This window comes from Erithacus rubecula (assembly GCF_903797595.1).
Source record: "Erithacus rubecula genome assembly, chromosome: 1".
NCBI classification, from domain to species: domain Eukaryota; kingdom Metazoa; phylum Chordata; class Aves; order Passeriformes; family Muscicapidae; genus Erithacus; species Erithacus rubecula.
Window position 1 is genome coordinate 16,182,042 of NC_136658.1, and position 20,892 is coordinate 16,202,933.

Genomic DNA, 20,892 nt, shown 5'->3' on the forward strand with positions numbered 1-20,892 from the left:
CCCTGCTGCAGCTCAGAGATGAAGATGTTTGTTATCCTGCAGTGGAATCAATACCTGTGTTGTTTCATATCTGATACCTGTGATTTCTGGCAAGCATAATGGCTTTTCTGCTAGCTTAACCCTAACTAAGATTTAATTAGAGGATTTTAAAATGGTAAATACATCCATCTGTCCTGTGCAAAGACTTTCTTACGATGATAAACTGAGCAGCCAGAGCATCAGATCCTTCTAGCAATCATCTGTTTAATTTGGAGAGTTTTTCAAGCTCCTTTCTTTCAGGTCAGCTCTGTTCTGTACTGATCTTTCTACCTTAAGAATAGAACCTGTCCCATGCCCTCAGCAGGAACTAGAATCTTCCCAGTGCAGTAAATTCCATACTCTTTTTTTCCCATTTCCTCTGCCCTTCTCTGTTCAAAGCGTGTCTTATCTAGAGAGAGCAGAGCATGGAGTGTAAACAAACCAATTTATATGTTCAGTAAACATCAGGACAAGATATATAATTCAGTTTGCCACAGCAGGGTGGCATTTCTGAGAAAGGTGTTCAAGGTACAGAAAGGGATTTTCTGGGCTATCAGATACATGGCTTTTGTCGGGAGAAAAATACTGGGGTTTGTGTTGTTTCATTAGAATAAGGAATGAAAAAGCAGAGTGCACTGAGTGCCAAAGCTGTATTTATCTTCATTTCATATTCAGTGCTTTCTCAAGGCAAATATTCTAGCTCAAAGAAATCATGAAAATGCAGACTGAGACAGCAAGTTCCAAAGTCTCTGTGCATGCTTTTCAGCAGCACATATTGAAGCTGAATTCCTTTGCTCTCAGGAAATTCCTCGGGTTATGGATACTTGAGTTTAACAATGACTCTGTTACATCAAAGGTTGAATGGGATCATGAGTCTTACTGGAAAGGATAACTGGCCAATACTGCAGGGAAAAGAAAGACAGTATTCAAGATGAAAAAGAGGTAAAAAATAAATATATGTAGGTGAAAAACACAGAGCAGAACTCTAATTGTTTCAGTAAAGAATAGATAACAAAGGCCCCATGAAGTGGGAGATATTTCATTAAAGTAGCCAGAGGCATTGAGCCTCAGATGATGGTGCTAAGCTCTGTGGTAGAGCTCTTGGACAGCATCTCTCCTGAAATTTTTGTGAGCACTGCTGCAAGAGCCAAACTGAGCCTTTTCATAAGGACTGTGCCAGGACAGGGGCAACAGGTAGTGGAGATATGAACCTTATTCATTTATGTGAAAAAAAGTCTGTGGAGGTGTTGAATCTTGCCACTCTATCCTTCTTCCCCTCACCTGCTCTAAGGAAATACTGTGCCTCCTGCCAAGGACACACAGCAGGCTCTACACAAAGGCAAAAGAGTAACAACAAACCAGCAAACAAAAAAATAGGGGCATTTCTGGGTACAAAAAGGGAGCAGCTGCAGAGGAGTTAATTCTTGAGGAAGTCTTAATTCTGTGTGGTTTGCTGTGGGTTGTCTCAGGCCTCTGAGGAATAACACCTCCTGATCAGGTGTGCTAGGGAATTAAGGCAGCAGTACAGGTTACAAATGCCCCCTTGAAATTTGGGGATTTTTTTTCAGGTGGGGGTGAGATTTTTGGCTCATTTTATTAGTTTGTTTCCCCTCTGGTGGGGAAACTCATGGGCAAGTACTGCAATGTATTGCGACCTCAGTGGTGTCAGTGCCACTTTTTGTGGTTTGTGGTCTTACCACCTTGTGGACTGGCTGCATTTTGCAATATTTTTCATAAATTTATGTCATTTCATACTACACATTGTCTTTAGAGCAGCTTCTAGAGCCAGACTCAGAAGGAAGCCATGAAAAAAGAATGCTGTTTATAGAAGCCTGTAGACTTAAAAGACCACTCAGAAAGGACAGAGTTCTGCTCAGTACTGCATCATTTACAGCACTTTCATGTAAGTGTGCCAGCTTCCTTGATTTATGTGTATGTATATTTGGAGTTATTTTCTTCCTGTTATCCCAGAAATTGATTCTGTTTCGTCATGCCTCCGAGACTATTTACAGACCCTGTGATATTCCATCACCTGCCTGAGTTACAGTGAATTCAGTGGAACAAATGCCCAGATGCTCCATTTCCAGAGTAAGGAAATTCTGTGCCTGCCTGTAAAGATGAGGACAGCTGGATTTGCTGCTGGATAGATCATGCATGTCTGGTCTGGGTCTCAGAAAATGGGATGGTATTTGTGTTGCTTTCCTAGGATGTGTCCTCCCTCATTCTGCACTTGGGAATTTTATCTGAAAGCAGCTGTTTGCAGTGTCTAGGATTCTGAGAAGCCTCACAGGAGTAAGTGGTGTTACAGAGGTGTGCAGTGTGGTTTTCATGCATCTCCAATGTGTTAAATTTATATGCTGGCTGTAAATACTGTACACCTATAAGCACTTGTGAGAGGTGCTGTCACTCTGCTGCTCATGGACAGAAGCATGAGACCCCTTCAGAAGGATCACATTAGTATTTACTGAGTGATAGCCTTCCAGAAAGGCACAGAAATCCTACATGTTCTCTGCCTCCTTTGGTTATTTACCATGACAGATAATTCTAAAGTTCCTGACTGGACCCATTGAGCACTAATATGATTATTGTCCAGCCACTTTAGAGGGAAGAGGGTTTGGCAATTTAAGGAGATGAAGAAGGGGGTGTGGAAAAAGCACTTAGATATTTCAGCCCCAGGCATAAAAGCACTGTGTTTAGAAGTAACCTCTGAGAGAATATGAAGAGCACCATCTACTGATGCAGAAGAAAATGAACCATTTGTAAACAAAGCCTTTTTCTTTTTCTTCTTAGACAAGTTGTTGGTGGCTTTCTGACTTCAGACTTTAACCTGGATTTTGATTGTCACTGGCAAGGTATTTTAACTATTGACTCCCCTTACTAATGGTGCTGATAGAGAAGAGGGTATTTGTACATGGTCTGTTCTGACCCTCAGCAATCCCAGCAAAGAAGGGGCCTCATTAGCATCCCTGATATGCATAGATGTGCATGCCAACTATATCAGCTGCCTGCCTAATCCTTATTGTCATGGCAATTGCTTTCAGTATCAGCTTAGAAAAGCATGTTCAGCTGCCACAGACCATCATGGTCTCTTTCCAGTGCCAGCTCTCCTCAGCTTCCCAGCTGAGAGCTGAGTGATTTGTGACAAACTTACCTGACAGCTTTATGTGCTCCATGCTTGGAACATTCCTCATCCTTTAGGCACTTGACACTGTCATGGTTTGTTGTGCATGGGAGTGGATCATGAATGTCCTGTTGCTGTCAGCTCCTAGACAGGGTGTGCTGTGTTCACCTGAGAAATTTGGAATTATCTTAAAATGAAAATGCACTTTTTGCTTCTCTGGATCTCAGTCAGCCCAACCTGCCCCCTCTGCTAGGGAGGACTCACTCTGTATTCTATCTTGTTTCCTCATCACTGACTAGTGCTCCATCATCAGGGCCTCTTTTTCAGTGTTAGATCAGGCATGAAGTTGCATCATTCAGAATCTCAGGTTAGTTAATTTAAGTTTGCCTTAAGGGAGCTCTGACTGCAATGATTAGACCTGCACAGATATGTCTCAGATGTTGTAATCTTTCTATCCTGTTACTGCCTGTGATGTGTGAAGAGAGACCACGGTTTTGCTTCCTATTTTACAGAAGCACAAGGCTCCCTCTTTTGTTGTACAGCAGCACCACTTAGTGATGAGATGCTCCAGAGATCACTAATAGAAAAATATGTTTATATATGCTCATATTCAATTTTTAAGTGAAGCCCTATTTGTGAAGCTTTGTATTAGCACTTAACTATTTTTTGGTCTGTCTTTGATTTTTCTTCCCTATCTCCATTTTATAGAAATTACAACATCTTTTCTACTTTTCTATTTGCAAGTACACAACTTATTCACTGGAGTCTAGGGTACAACTCATGTCTTGGGCCATCCCTTCCCAGCCATCAGCCAGTCAGTTCTAAAATTACAGATCCAGAAACTGTTGCAGTTACAAATTTAAAGGTTCTGGGTGTTCTGCATTTCTAAGTTTTGTACATGTAGTAGGTATGAACAGATTGAATAAAGCCAGAATATTAACAAGGGAGACAGAATCTTAGAACTGGTTACTCTGTTTGGTGAAAAAAATACAGAAGTAATCTTCAGGATAGTGAAGTGCTACCAGCTTGGAGTTAATTATAGTTTGGTTTTTTTTCCATCCATTAATCAGCTGATTTACTAGACAGATTTTCTTCTTACCTTGTTTTACGGAAACTGAACAGTCTGATGAGTTAGTGCAGATGATTACAGAGAGGGGCAAGGATCTTTTTGTGTCCTGAACTGAATAAAAAAACATATCTGGAATATCATAGTAGTATCTTGTTTTCTAGGAGGGAAAACCATTGAAGCATTCCAACTTTTATGAACATGTTCTTCCTAATGTCAGAGGAATGTACGACTTGGATCAAGCTACTTCTGTCTTACTTTGCCCCAAGTTATAAACAAACATGAGCAAAAAGAAATATGTAAGACTTTTATGCATCATAGACTTGTACAAAATGATACTTCTGGCACCTTACACAGGTGACACTTGAATACAGTCTTGAGCTGTGTCATAGCAAATTATTTCATTCATTGCCACAGAGAGCACTTGGTGGCCACTTTCTGAGCAAGAAATGCTAAAGCTTGTTTGCAAACAGTAGTGCCTAAGGCAAGCCAGGAGAGGGAGCACAGGACACCTGAGCAGAGCTCCCCTACAGAACAGGCAGCAAAAATCATTATTTGTGGCACACCAGGCTCTAAGTTTGGACAAGGACAATATCCCAATATTTTGATGGCAGTTTTGTGTATTTAGGCCATTTTCTTATTTTATTATAAGGCTTTATTGCAGATTACTGTTCACCCAGCAAGTGAACTGAAAGAAGACTTTGTTGTTCTTTTCTCTGTACTAAATAATTTGGTGGTAGTAACTGATTTGTCTAGTAAAGGAAATCAAATGGAGAATTGGTGACAGTTTCTACAGCTAGAAGACTTTAATATTTCACAACAAAATATATTTAGGACCAGAAACTGATCTCCAGACTGAGCAGAAGATTCTGTGATCTATATTGTTTTTTACAATAAGCAGTGCTGCTATTATACCTCTGCATATTGACTAGGGAAAACTAATGATATAGTTCAATTTTTAAAACTGTTTCATTATCCTAAAAAATATGTGTAGATGAAAAAAAAGCACATTTGGGGGAAGTTTTTTATTTTGTATCTCTATCTTCACGTTTGAAACTCATGAAGATCTTGCAGCAAAGATGATGTTTCAGGTACAGAAGTGTGAAATAATCTACTTCATGAAACTTCTGTAAAATTCAAGGGTTTGGTCTTAAACTGCAAGGTAAGATTTTTTTTTTCCTATAAAATTTCACACTCCAGCAAAGTAAGGCTAAACAGAAATACAAAAGTGTTCTAGCTTGTATATTTGTCTTTTTTTCCATGGCAATGGCTTGCAAAACTTAAAATTTTGTCTTGAAACTTGAACCTACTCTAGGAATTACTTTTATTATAATCTACTCCTGGGAAGTTTGGGGAACAAGTAGGATAGTGATTCCTTGTGTCATTTTGGGCTCTGCCAGAGCCTTGTGACTCCACGGTGCCATGTGCATCTCATTCTGGCACTAATGACCTTTACAGATGTGTGTACCCAAGATAAAACCATTCTCTTGTGGTGTCAAACTTGACATTAGCCAGTTTTATATTTACCCAATGACTATATGAATGGCAATATGCACCTTTCTCTGTTTGAGTAGTTTGTCTAGAAAGCTCACAATTGGAGTTGGTAACATTTACCATATGATTTTTCTTCCAAAATGTCATCTTAAATGTGATCTAAACTTTCCATTAAAATTGTTTTGATGTTTCATTTTGGAATTGCTTGAGCAAGTATTTCTTGAATACGTTCTTGAATCTCCTGCTTCAGAAGCATGTCATCATATATTTCTTCTCTTAAAAAATGTGGATGTATAGTACATAGTTTTCAGAAACTCATTTTAAATGGTTGACTTTTTATCCCCTTTGGGGTCAAAAATCTTTGCAATCTTGGATTCCTTCAAAGGACAAAGTGTATTGTAGCTATGACTAGTCAGACTAATGTGTCACCACAATGTAACATGTTCTTCTGAGTTTATAATGAAAACAACTTTTATTTATTCGAGTGGGTCTACAGAGGAAAATCAGAACACTAAACAAAGCAAGGACTGAAGACACAGGAAGCTATGAAACAAAAGTTATACATACATGTAAGGGAAATGGAAAAATATGTAGCAAGGAGCAGTAATTAGGGCAACAAAAGACATATATCAAAACAAATAGTAGAACTGAAGACACCTGAATGAAAGGGGATGCTTTTACAAGAAAAAAGAAGACCTCAAAGCAAAAGGCAAGAAGAGTTTTTTATCACTGTTGAAATGAGACATGAAGAGATGTAGGGAACGTGGTGAATTTATACGGAAAGGAAGGTGAGTGGAGGAAGAATGGGAAAATTTTCTGTTGATTCTTTAAGCAGGTTCAAGCCAGACCTTCAGGAGCTGGAACATTTCCCTCCCTTACTGCAGCAAGCATGTAGGGTCACTGGTTAACACCTATGAGATGTGAAGTGACTTGCTGAAGACTTCAGTCAACAGGTGTCTGCTGCCTCTCCACTGTTCAGGATGCTGCCCACCTCTGCATGCTAAGAAATCTCAACAAGCCCGAGGATCTCCAATGGAAAATGCTTTTATGGGGACATTAAGAAGTGTGGGTAGCAGCCAGCTCCCAGAGAAAAGCTCTGGGACTCCCTGTGGGCAAGAGCAGCATCTCAGAAAGCACAAAGGGGCTGCTGAACACAACTAGGCAAATTAGAGGAATTAGGCAATGGTTTAGAAGATGAATGCCAAAGCTATGACAAAAGGTCATTGACCTTTCATGATATGCAGCCCTTGTTAGCAGCACTGCTGCACAGTGAATTGTCCTTTCTTCATGTCTCTTGCCTGACTGATAAGCCCATTTGAACCTTTGCAATTCAATCCAATACAATTCACTATACCCTCTTCAAATCTTATTTCTGTCGCCTTCTCCCACCCCCTATTTCACCTGCATAAGCAATAAGCAAGGCTAAAGCCTCTGTTTAATTTTCATGCACAAATTAAAGGCTAGATGACTGTACCATGCAGACTCCTTGCAGCAGTAGGTGAGCTGTCCTTTTGATAGTGAAAGCAGTGTGTGGCTGAAGATGTGATGTCCTGGAAAATTGATTTCCTCGGGAGGGTCTTGGGTTCCAGGCTCCATATTAATATCTCTCAGCCAGTGTCCTGCACCTTAGTCTTTCTGCTTTTATCTCCTGAGTAATTTAGGTCAAGGAAGACAGTGAGAAATCAGCTCCCTTCTGAAGGTCAGGAAGAAAAAAACTGCAAGAACCCCAAATCCAGATCAAACTCATCTAGCAGCAGCTACACAAAAGATGTAGGGAGTTGCTTGGTGGGTTCACTAACTGCTGGAGCAAATACCAGCAACAACTATACAGTGAAGGGCTATAATGGCAATTCTAGGCTAAAAAGGGATTTAATTCACAAGTCCTTCACTACTGGGATTCTGCTTCCTCCTTCACCTACACATTTATTTTGAATGACAATTTGTAATGAAGGAGTAAACTGGCTTGTGCTAAAGAGAGCAGGCTCCAGGAGGTCTGGTGACAGAATACCCCAAATGGCTAGAACAGGATATAGCAGAGTAGACAATTTCCTCCTTCAGTCAGCTATTTTGAATTCAGAAAAGATGGGATGTGATCCCCTAAAATACTAAATATTGAATTCAGGGCACGTGGTATAACTTAAGATGAACTCAGCCATTATGATATCTCCTCATCTGGGCAGTACTGGAAACCCAGGACTTTAATATTCTTAAAATAGTTTTGTATGTTCTTTGCAGCAACATTCCAGCTCTGCTCTTCTTGGCTCTAGCACTTACCTCATTACTGTGCTGCTGTAAGAGGGAGCATCAAGAGCAAATTTTTTTTTTTTTTAATTAAGTGAACCTGAAATGCTGCTGGATGTGGAGAACCCTTGGGTTTGCTGCTAGATTTTGTCTGAAGCCTACAGATACATGCAGAAAAGATGGGGGATGCATACAAATCCCATGAGTACTGCTAGGTAAATCTCCTAGGGTTTGCACAAATCCATTACCCAGGTAGTGACAAAGTTTGGAAGTTCTCTGACTGAAGGAAATGGCTGGTCTATCTACCCTGCTCCCTCTTTGCTTTGCAAGAAATAGCTGTCTTGTAACTGGGAATATAAATAGATAACACAACCAGATTCCTCCTGTGTTCACTCTTCATTCCAGGTTGTCCAAAGAGGAACTGAAAACCTGGATTACTACTCAGTATGCACATATCTATACTTTTTTTGACCATTTACTTTTAAGAAGCTACTTCAACACACAAGTAGCTTAAAAATCTACCTTAAAACAGAGATTAGCTTGCAAACCAGAGAGATATGTCCATGGGTTTGGGGTTTCTTTTTTTCTCACTTCTGGCAAAACTGCTGCAAATTGGAGAATGCCACTATATTGAAAAGGTCTGTGAAAAATACCTGGTTTTGATGATCATCTGTCTTCAAAATGAAAAAATCCCATTTAAATATTCTTGCCTACATTTTAAACTTCGGTGCAAAAATAACTTTATTTCAAAATTTTTGTGTGCTATGGACTAAAAGTTATTAATGTTTTGGGGAAGCTTCCTTGGACTGAAAAGCAAGGAAGCTTTAGCTTTTTCTTCATATTTATTTACATTTTTGTGGCACTTGGGTTTTTTGAAAGTCTTCCTGTCCTAAATTGTAGAATTATAGAGTCATTTGGGTTGTAAGGAATTTGGTTTAAAGTTCCCTGCAGTAATCAGGGACATCTTCAACTGGATCAGATTGCTCAGAGCCTTGTCCTGGGCAACCTGCTCCAGTGTTTTACACACAAAACAGAGTGCAGTGAAATGCAGTTCCATGCAGAGCTTTCTTTGCAGCAGTTTGTTCATGCCAGCAACACAAGGTTGTTTTACCTGTTCATTTCAGATCTTCACACAAGGGAATAATAACTCCTGGTACTTTGTATGGACAAAACTTGACTTGAGGATTGCTTTTATTCCAGGCAACTGAAATACTCTGTTGGCTCTGAGACTGGCTTGCAAGTTGCTACACAAAATCAAATTTTAAAGCTCTCAAGAAAAAAAGCAAGCAAGGCTTCTGCTACTTGCAGGCTGTGCTAAACAAGTAAGTTTTTCAAAGTAAAATACATTCTGTCTTTAACTTTCTTGGCAAGGTACAGGAAGAATAGGAGGAGGACATTATTTTTTTTAGTTCAGGGTCATTCATCTTTCACTCTTGGCACTCAGTCTTCTAATATTCGTATCTATATACAATAAGGAATTTCTTGGTGGCTGTAAATGTGATCTGGCAGATTATTTTCTTTGAGGCTGGAAAATACGTGAAGGAAACCTGCAGATATTTCATGCATTATTTTATAGTGGCATTGGTAAATGTACATATTAAAAGACTGGAGATAGATTTCCTTGTAATTAAGTTATTATGTGTATATTTTAGACAAGGATGTTAAAATTCCTGGGATGCCAGAAATACTTATGATGTCTCAAAAAAATAGATGTATATGTAATTAATTATCAGTATTGCATTGCTTGGCAAACATTACTACAAAAACATGAAACAGGAATAAATGACTTTATATTCTAAATATTGCACAAACTACCCACGTAACTACTTTGTACTTAGTGCTCTGGACTAATATTCTTTTGCATATATGCTTACATGTATACATGTGTGTAAACATTGCTTTATGTCCCAGTTCTTACTGTCAGGCCCCCAGAATAATTCAGCAGTTTAAAGCATAATTACTATAATATTTTTGTAAGGTCATGTCATTGTCACAATTTATTGCTTTTTCTGCCCAGTAGGCTCCATTCTTTGATGGCAGAAAGGATTCTGGAGGAGGGACTATATTTATCTCTGGCTGCAAAGTTTCAGACACATAGTAGGTGGAACTAAAAATGAACTGATAACAGGTAACTCCTTTGTCTTCTGGCCTGCTATTAAATAAAGGTTTGGGCCTCCTGCAGATCATAGGCAATATCTGTTAATCTATTTTCAAGTGATCTTCTTTTAGGAAAGCACTAAGCTGAAATACCTTCTACTTACCTTTGTCTTCTTCAGCAGCATAGCTGCCTATAAATGGTACCTCTTGTTCCCCTCATGTTTAAACATTCCTTAAAGCTTCAACATACTAATTTCAAGACCTGTTCATCTGAGTCGTTGTTCCCTCTCCAGCACTTAGAATGCAAATGCTGTGAAATAGTGTTGCATTAGAAAGTGCTAATTAACTCAAAATGAAGAGAGTGTAGGTAGGTTATCTATCTCCATCAACCTACTAGATTTTTTCCTTAATAACTTTCTCGTTAATTTAGAAATACATTTTCTAGTCTCCCATGGCTGTTTGAATGAGTCCTACAATAGTTAAATAATATGAAAAGACTGAATGCTTTGCAGATCTCTAAATGGCCACTTGAAGTTATTTAAATCTTACAGCTGCTCTTCTTAGATAATATCTTCTGATAATTAAGCTAAGCCTTTTGAAAGCTCATCTTTTTTCCTCTCGAATATAAAAGGAGACCAAAACAGAGTATTTCATGGGAATACAGTAAAATCTTAAATTATGGAAAGGTCCTGCCTCCCATGAATAAACCAGAGATTGCAACAGGCTCAGAGGGAAGCGAGTTGAGTTCTGTAGTTACTGGTTAGACCCTTGCTGCTTCACTGGCAGGAAGGAAAGGGTGATTCAGAACTATTCTGCTTAGCCACACACCAAAAAGGAATTTGTTATCTCCAGTATCAGCAGTTAATAAAAAACATTCCCACTTGGATATTTTAGGATTTCAGATGGACATAGAACTTCCAACCATTTTCCTAAAGCTGTCTTGAAATTCTGTTTCACATCTTAGTGGAACAACAGAAGAACAGGATTAACAGAAGAAACTGGAGTCACAGAGAAACTTGAGGTTGTGTGGCCTATAATGATAAACTGCAGGGACTTTCTTCCAGTTCCCTGTTTGCAGATTAAAGAAAGACTGTAGGGCAGCTTTGTTACACTGAAGTTTCAATACCAAATTTTAATTTAATTGCTTTGCATTTGGGTAACGAGGACAGTAAGTGAGAACACAGCATGAAATCCTGCAATAGCATTGCTGGGGTGTCTCTTTTTTGGGATTATCAGGATTTTGGCAAAGCAACAGGACAGGAAATGTGACAAATTCAGAAAAAAAAAAAAAAAAAAAAGAAGGAACCCACTGGAAGAATTGGAGCAATGAAGATTTTGAGCTAATTATCAAATCTGGCATTGCTGGCAACTGGTCATCTCTGTGCATTAAATCAAATTTTCCTTAATTTACACGTGGGAGATACATTTAAGAGGTATTTAAAAATATAATTAGGGGGAAAAAATAAAAGAGAAATTAAATAAGCAGCTACTTAGTTATATTTTACTCATTTTCTTCAGTTTAACAAAGGGTCTACCAGCTCAACTCAGGTTTCCTAAGAGAGTTCAGAAATATTTTGCAGAAGATGCTTTGCTTTATCTCAACCTTTATTTTTTAGATTATGTTAGGACAAAGTAGGAAACATGTATTTTGTCATGACTCAGAACAGCTGTTGCAGGTGTTGTGCCTTGGAATTTGTGGGATCTTACACTGATTATGGCATGTAATGCTTTTGCTAAGGAAATTGAAAAGATTGAAAAGAAATGTTAATAAACTCTACTTGGAATCAAGTGAATTTTTTGATAGTTATAGAGTGTATGGTAGTGTTTGTGTGAAATGAAAACTTTAATGAAGACCATATTTCTATATTTGTAGAATAGTAGCTCAAAGACCTGTAGCTTCCTCTGGAGAAACTGGGAACCTTATACTAGATTTAGTTCAAGGGCTTGGCAAAATGTGCAATTTGAGTAATATCACCCCTGAAGTCCTAGAAGGCTTCTAGGCATTCTCAGAATTGGTTTTTCCTACCTCACAGATCCCTTTTGTGGATCCAGTCAATGTCAAATGGTAGAGGATGATGCTGTAGACGATCCAGAAATTCTTCTGCCTAGGTTCTCTCTAGCTTGGGCAGCAGGACTTTGTCCAGTTTTGAAAGACATATGCAAGAGAGATGCCAAACATTCTGTTTGCCCTTTTTGTTCTTTCCACCACCTGATCCCTCTCTTGTTAGGACTCTTGGATGAAGCCGAAACTCTGAGCATGGAATTGGGTGGAGAGGCAGCCTGTGCCACTTCTCATGTATGCTGGTTTTTTTACTTAACACAGACTGATTCTGAAGCTGAAGGGAAAATGTCAGCTGCTGTCCAGCTTCCCCCTGCAAACAGCAACAAGTTGGATGCTCTCTCTGCTGCAATGGAATGTGGCAAAGGTAATTTCAGAGGGACTACATGTTTACCTTTGTGAGCCTCTCTGAAGTGAACTAGATGCAGAAAAGCAGAGAAAGAAACACTCATAGCTATAATGTGCTTATCTTTCCTTAGGGGTCTTGAAACCAGCATGTGGAGAAGGGATGGAGGAAGATGGAGTCTTGCAGCCAGCAGGAGGAGAAGCAAAAGATGAAGACAATGATTCTCCCTGGGATTCTGAGGTACCTTCCCTGAGGCAGACAGTGCGGGTCCCTCTGACTCAAATGCTCCATTATCCTTTGATGCTGCTTCTGCCACACATTCAGATCTTGGACATTGACATGCTACTCTTCCTCCAGACAAACTGTTCAGTTGGGACAGGGACAAAGTGAGGTCCAGCTAGTGTCCTGGACCTCCTTACAGGTGATGTCCATGTGGGATTTCTAGGGCAAAGAAGTAAGACTTCTCCTGGTTACAGTCCTCTGAAGTTCTAGAAGGCTTATAGGCATTGTCAGTATTGGTTTTTCTTACCTCACAGATCTCTTCTTCAGTCAATGTCAAATGGTTGTGGATGATCCAGAATTTCTTCTGACTAGGTTCTCTCTAGCTAGGTGTCACGGTCTGACTTGGTTTTGCCAATTTTATTATATTTGGCTTCCTTTAGAGACAGGATTTAGGAGCAGATTCAAGGCAGGCTTAAAAGATTACAAGAAGACAGCTATTAATAACAAAAAAAGAAGTCAGAGAAAGATTTCTTGATTATTTCCTCCTCCCCCTTCCTTCATTCCACATTTCTTAACAACAACCTACAGAAACCACTTCAGTCAGTTATCTACTGAAATAATAATTTCTATTCACTCTAGAGAGAAAAATTCCTTTTTTGGTTTAGGCTTAGGGAGTGTCTTCACCTTCACAGTTTGCATCAGCCTGGGGAATAACTGCCAACTATGGATTTCCTCCTATTTCCACAGTCCCTCCAGAGCTGTGCCATGTGTTATACTACATTTGGGGTACTATTTTCAAAGGCAGGGTGCTGAAATCAAAATTCTCTTCATCTCTTTTTCTATTAAATGTCTCCGTCCATATTTCCTGTCCCAAAACAGAGAGCCCCATTTCCTCGAGGCAAGAGGTCCTCCTCTCACGCACCCAACCTCCCCAGGTATATTTCTCAGTTTAAAGGAATTTTAGTGCAGTCACAGTCCCCTCATAGCTCACAAAAATGGTTTTCATCTACTTAACGGTGGCAACTCTTCAATCTTTTCCCATCTGGAAAGTTAGCTTTCATTTCAGTGACTTCAGTAGAATTCCTCTTCGTTCCTCTCATTCCGGGGAGCTCAGAAGATCTAGAGTCCTATCCAGGCATTAAAAGGGTTAAAGCTGCATGCAGGACATGGAGAAGCTGGGCCAGGCCATTGCTGGAAAACCTCTGAGCCATGTGGTTATGTGGAGCCTTTCTTCTCAGAACGGGGCGGGGGGAAAGGTGAGCCCTCGGTGGCTCCCCTATGGCCCTGATCGACCATGCTGTGTGGACAGCGGAGCCGAGCCAAGCTGTGTCGGGGCCGTGCTGTGTTTGGGCCGTGCCATGTTAGGGCCGTGCCATGTTAGGGCCGTGTCGGGGCCGTGCCATGTTAGGGCTGTGTCGGGGCTGTGCCGGGGCTGGAAACGAACCAGGGCCGGGGCCAGGGCTGAGGTAAATAAAAAGGTTCAGCAGCCATAAAATTAAGGGTTACAAATAGTTTTAAGAGTTGTCCCCTCTGTTAAAATGTTGAGCAACATACTGTTCTTGATGTGCATGTTCTGTATCCCCAAGTTCGCCCTCTGTTTGTACTTTCCCAAACAATCCCAGTTCTAGTTCAATCACTTCCTACTTCCGCCCTGTCCCTCACTTCACTTCCGGCTGCCTGCTGCTGCCCCCTGTCAATCAAAAGTCACCGCCCCATATGCAAAGTTTCCAGAACTCCCAAGAAACACCTCTTCAGTGGAAGTCCAAACTAACTAGCCATGAACTAAGGAGCTGTTGAGAAGAGTGACACCCCCAGACCAAGGAGCCTCAAGAGAGTTCATGACGTGTCCACGAGGCTGGAACTCCCATCCTTACCTTTGGTCGGGATTGCTGAGAACCTCCTCCCAGCATCGCCTAGGCAAGCAGCAGCAGGTGTTGGTCCTTGACGACCCCTCCAATTTTTCAATAAAAGAGCTGCTATTTAATAAAGGCCTTGGCCCTGCTCCATCTCCGTTTATTACAAAGGCCAAGCCGGAGCCAGGGGGTTGGGCTGAGCCGGAGCAGGGAGCCGAGCCGGGCTGCGCCAAAGCCGAGCAGAGCAGAGCAGAGCCGGGGCCGCCTGGGGCCGGGGCCCTGGGGGTTGCTACCGGCCTCACAGCCAGAAGGACAAAGAGGGCGAATCACCCTAGCAACGTGATTTATGAAAGCGAAATAACTTTTCATTGGCCACCTGGGATGTCAACCAATAAATCAGGTTCTTGATTGGTTCCCACTACCCACAGAGGAAGTTCCCAGAGAGGGGACAGCCCCCCCGTTTCCAGGCTTTTGTGCTGCTCTTCCCAGGCGGCTGCCATTCCCCCCTCCATGTGAAACCAGCATGCTTGGGCAGGTGGACTTTGTCCAATTTTGAAAGATCTACGCAAGAGAGATGCCAAATGTGCTGTTTCCCCTGTTTGTTCTTTCCACCACCTGATCCCTCTCTTGTTAGGCCTCTTGGATGAAGCAGAAGCTTTGGGTGTGGAGAGGCAGCCTGTGCCACTTCTCATGTGTGTTTTTTTACTTAACACAGACTGATTCTGAAGGTGAAGGGAAAATGTCAGCTGCTGTCCAGCTTCTTGCTGTAAACAGCAACAAGTTTGATGCTCACTCTGCTGTAGTGGAGCACATCAATGGCAATTTCAGAGGGACTAAATGTTTACCTTTGTGAGCCTCTCTGGAGTGAAGAGGATGCAGAAAAGCAGAGAAAGAAACACTCATAGCTATAATGTGCTTATCTTTTCTTAGGGTTCTTGAAACAAATGTGGAGAAAGGATGAAGGAAGATGGAGTCTTGCAGCCAGCAGGGGGAGAAGCAATAGATGAAGACAATGATTCTCCCTGGGATTCTGAGGTACCTTCCCTGAGGCAGACAGTGCGGGTCTCTCTGACTCACCTGCTGCATTTTCCTTTGTGTTTGCTTCTGCCACACGTTCATATCTTGGACATTGACACACTACTGTTCCTCCAGACAAGCTGTTCAGTTGGGACAGGGACAAAGTGAGGTCCAGCTAGTGTCATGGACCTCCTTACAGGTGATAGTTGTAGGATTTCTAGGGCAAAGAAATAGAAATTCTCCTGGTTACAGTCCTCTGAAGTCCTAGAAGGCTTCTAGGCATTGTCAGAATTGGTTTTTCCTACATTAGAGATCTCTTCTGTGGATCCAGTCAATGTCAAATGGTTGTGGATGATCCTGTAGATGATCCAGAAATTCTTCTGCCTAGGTTCTCTCTAGCTTGGGCAGCAGGACTTTGTCGTGTTTTGAAAGATCTATGCAAGAGAGATGCCAAACATTCTGTTTGCCCTTTTTGTTCTTTCCACCACCTGATCCCTCTCTTGTTAGGCCTCTTGGCTGAAGCAGAAGCTTTGGGTGTGGAAGTGGGTGGAGAGGCAGCCTGTGCCACTTCTCATGTATGCTGTTTTTTTTACTTAACACAGACTGATTCTGAAGGTGAAGGGAAAATGTCAGCTGCTGTCCAGCTTCCCCCTGCAAGCAGCAACAAGTTGGATGCTCTCTCTGCTGCAATGGAATGTGGCAAAGGTAATTTCAGAGGGACTACATGTTTACCTTTGTGAGCCTCTCTGGAGTGAACTAGATGCAGAAAAGCTGAGAAAAAGAAACACTCATAGCTATAATGTGCTTATCTTTCCTTAGGGGTCTTGAAACCAGCATGTGGAGAAGGGATGAAGGAAGATGGAGTCTTGCAGCCAGCAGGGGGATTCAGTCAATGTCAAATGGTTGTGGATGATCCAGAATTTCTTCTGACTAGGTTCTCTCTAGCTAGGTGTCATGGTGTGACTTGGGTTTGCCAATTTTATTATATTTGGCTTCCTTTAGAGACAGGATTTAGGAGCAGATTCAAGGCAGGCTTAAAAGATTACAAGAAGACATCTATTAATAACAAAAAAAGAAGTCAGAGAAAGATTTCTTGATTATTTCCTCCTCCCCCTTCCTTCATTCCACTTTTATTAACAACAACCTACAGAAACCACTTGAGTCAGTTATCTACTGAAATTCACTAGAGAGAAAAATTCCTTTTTTGGTTTAGGCTTATGGAGTGTCTTTCCACTACCTGATATCTCTAGTGTTAGGCCTCTTGCCTGAAGCAGAAACTTTGAGGTTGGAAGCAGCCTGTGCAAGTTCTGACATTTTTAAATTATGCAGACTGATTCTGAAGGTGAAGGCAAAGTGTTGGCCAATGTACAGGTTCCTGCTGCAGCCCAAAACAGAGTCATTGTGAGCTCTGCTGCAATGGAGCCCATCAAAGGTAATTTCAGAGGGACTACATGGTTACCTTTGTGAGTCTCTCTGGAGTGACTCATTTTTGGAAAACAAAGTGAAATAAGCACATACAGCCGCAACAGTCTTATTTTTTATCTCTATTATCAGCTGCAAGAGCAGAACAGGAGGAATATTTCATCTTTTCTGAGAATAAGGTACTTAGCTCTCTTCCTGAGCTCTGACACTACCCTTGGCAGAATTCACGTTTCTTCATGATCGCTGCTTGAAGGCGGTGTGATGCTGCAGTCCTGCTGAGGATTTGTTTCCCAACTCGTTTCTCTTTTTTCTTGCTTGCTTGGCTTCCTGCATTCCACGGAGAAGACCTTCAGCTAAAGGTTGATTCTTCAACTCAAATAGATTCTGAACAGGACAAACAGGTGACTCCTAGAGACAGATGCAAATATACCTAAATAGAGCCTATCATTGTAAGCATGTGTTCTTGCTAGTAAGTTCATTTTGGAACAATGTTGAGAGAAGATAATTAATCTGGACCTGAGCTGTATTTTGGACCTAATTTCATATGTATTTGAATCAGAAGAGCTGTAAAAAGAAGCTGCTTGAAGTCCCATTCAGCTTCATTTTGAACACGTCCAGAGATGAGCACAACTCCTATGGACAACCTGGTCCAGTGTTCCATCACAATACTTTGAAAATTTTCTTTCTCATATCTAATCTGAATCTATTGTGTTTTCATTTTAAAGCATTGCCTTTTGATGTGTCACTACAATCCTTGTTAGAAATATCTCTCCTTCTTTCTGTGCTAAAAGGCTCTAATAAGATTTGGCCAGAGCCTGCTTTTTCCCAGACTGAAAAATCCCATGTCCCTCAGCTTTTTTCCATGGGAGAGGTATTGCAGCCCTGTGAATGTCTTTGTGGCCCTACTCTGGCCTCTGGTATATGCCTTGTGCTGGAGGCCTCAGGGGGTGACACAGTTCTTTAGGTGGAGTCCCACAAGAGCAGAGTAGAAAGGGACAATTGCCTCCCCAAACCTGCTGGCCAACTCATCTAATGATGTAATTTCAGCAGTAAAAACATTGCTCTTGTTGTCACATTTGCACCGATTTTGCCATGCTTATGAAAGATCATTTCCTTAGCTGTTGGCCAAGGAACTTGGTGTAGGAGAGATGAAGTAACAGAGGTTTTGAAAGTTATCATCAGAGTCAAAGCACCCTATTATTTTAAGATATAAAAGCTTTCTACTGGGGATTGTTCTTGTGGTTTGACAGCTCAAGTACCTGAAAGAACCTTCTCACAAGAATGATTATTATGCTGAGTCATTCAAGAATGCCCTAAAGGAGAATAAGGTAGTAACAATTCTGAGGAGCATGCAAAGCCTCCTGGCTGATCGTATGGATTCTTCAGCTGCAGCTATCCCCCGGCTGGAAGAGCGCATTCGACGGTAAGACAGGGGAGCAAGGCTTCACCTTGCATGATTCTGTGAACACAACAGGACTGTCATCTTGCAGCCTAGTGAGATGCTAATGCTCGATTTTCAAAGATGCTTTTGTTTTAGAAGATGTTCTTTCATGCTCTTTCATTGTTCTCTTGTGCACTTGTATCCTAAGGCCTGTAATTCTTTTTCAGGCTCCAAATTCAAACGGCAAGGCTGGAAGCCACAATCCAGCAACAAGCCAAGACTATTGAAGTTTTAGAGAAAATCCAGCAAGTCTCTTACCGCAGCAAGCTACTCAGAGCTTTCCCTGTTCGTGATCCACAGAGCCTAGTTCATGTGAGAAAATTTTTAAAATTTCCGGTTTTCCTAGAGACAGTCTTGGAGAGATCAGACCATATAACTAGATAACCTGAAAGATCCAACCATATTCTAGAAGAATGGGTGTGGGGGTAGATGTTGGAAGGAAGGTATATATATAATAGGCGCTTGGGAGGTTTGTACATTCCTAGTACCTCAGCCAATGCGGAAAGGAGGAGGGCAACATGAAGTTGGGCGTTTAGGATCAAAGGAGGCTGGATCCTCCTAAAACTTGAGAGATGCTGCAGGATTATGGCCCACTAGACTCTCCCTTGATTCAAATAAAGTTGATTTTTTGCAGGGCTCCTCTGTGGACACCAGTCTTTGACCCTGTGACTACATACTACTTACTGCATACTATCAAAAACTGCTTTGGAGTGAAGTTTGCAAACTGAGCAAATAGCTGAGGCTGGGTACTCTGCAGGTGTTTCACCATTTTGGGTGTCTGTTCTCATGAGATTTGTAAAAGTTAGCAGTTTTGTCTCTAGTGATTACTATCTAGTGATTAATTACTGTTGATTTGTTCTCATGAGATTTGTAAAAGTTAGCAATTTTTTATCTAAGGATTACTATCTAGTGATTACTTCAGTTATTTCTTTGACTGTTGCTGTTTCACTTATCAATAAATTGTTATCCATTCACTTACATCTACTTGTTTTTATTTGTTCCTTATTGGTGGACAGGGACTGGATGGAAGTAAGGGGAGGTTACTCATTCTAAAGCGCCCACCTCTTTAAACTGTCTTAAACCAAGACCTATTTTTTAGAACTACCCTGGAAAGATTATTATTGATATTATTCTTGGTAGATAGGTTTTTCTGGATGGCCAGAAGCCTTTGTCTGTCACACCAACAAAACTCAAAAAGTAACAGAAGTTTTCTTAAAGGAAATTATATCCAGATTTGGGCTACCACTGGGCCTGTCTTCAGACAATTTCACTCTGTGGCTGAAACAATTTGAAGTTTATGCAAAGTGCTTGGGAGTCACATGGTATCTCCACACTCCTTAGAGACCTCAGTCCAGTGGAAAAGTAGGAAGGATAAAGCAAAACTTGAAATGGCAAATAAGTAAGATTTGTCAAAAAACTTCACTAAAATGGCCTCAGGCTTTGTCTTTAGCCTTATTAAACCTTATTAGCCTAGACTGAAAAAAATATTAAGTCCTTATGAAGTTATTTAAGGCAGGCTGTATCAAACTAAGTAACTCAGGAGAAAGCCATGTGTTAGGAAACAGTAATTTTAAAAAGTGTGTATTATCTTTGGGAAAAGAACTCTCAGTTTTGCATAGGTTTGTTGTTTAACATCCTCAACAGCCTTGGACATTCAGGTACATCCTCATCAATCCAGGGATTAGGTATACATCCACATGTGGAATGATGAACTACTTAAGAAAAAGTGGAAAGGACCATTCCAGGTTCTCCTGGCTACCCACATGTCTGTGAAAACTGTTGGCTGAGGCTCCTGCATTCACTACACCTGGACAAAGCCAGCCCCAAACCAGGAAACACTTCACTGGACTGTTCATCAGACAGCAAAACCTTTACTAATTGCTTAGGAAATCAATTACATATGTCCATATGCAAAAATCCATTGCTGAAATTTAATTGGGTAGGATTACAAGTGAAAAATGGCCTTTGTTAGCATAATGTTATTTTCAGGATACTGGTAGGGATTAGGAATTTCTCCAGAGAATATGCAGACCACATTAATCAACAGAAAGCAGCAGCAAGGCTCACTTCACGAAAAACTGATTTACATAACTTGCCCTGAGTCATGGTGCAGGTTTTATAAATGACTTTGTCAATCTAAAAGATGCTTGCTATTCAAATTATGAAGCCCATGTGAGTACAGGCCCATTTCTCTGAATACAGTGACCATGAAAGCATCAGTAACTCTGGCATAAAACTGATGTATTGTGTAATAATGTTTCACATAGAACCCGATGCTTCATTTATCATCAATGTCTGTAGCTAGGTTTGGTACAGGTTACAAATGAAACCCCAAGTGCTTCACTGACATCACAGATGTTAATTAAATGGCATAATAGAGAGGGTTAGATGAATTTGGGATATAATGACTCCTCCAAGCCAAATGCTCCTGAAGATTAGTGGAGGAGGATGAATGGGAATCTGTTATTTAGAATTATGCTGAGCATGTTCCTACC

At 40.9% G+C, this 20,892-nt stretch overlaps 2 protein-coding genes across 2 annotated transcripts in view; one reads left to right on the top strand and one right to left on the bottom strand.

Annotated features, from left to right (window-relative positions):
* The window catches only part of HHLA2 (HHLA2 member of B7 family), a gene marked incomplete at its 3' end in the record, with an annotated part of 497,990 nt that overhangs the window by 333,836 nt on the left and 143,262 nt on the right, over positions 1-20,892 (bottom strand). The window lies entirely within an intron of this gene.
* Positions 15,473-19,058, top strand: LOC306806906 (uncharacterized protein; the record flags this gene model as incomplete). The annotated part of the gene is made up of 6 exons (XM_079316057.1): positions 15,473-15,552; positions 16,137-16,239; positions 16,354-16,502; positions 18,207-18,379; positions 18,565-18,709; positions 19,032-19,058. Exons 1-6 carry the CDS (start codon positions 15,475-15,477, stop codon positions 19,056-19,058), a joined length of 675 nt encoding a protein of 224 aa, XP_079172183.1. The 5' UTR covers positions 15,473-15,474.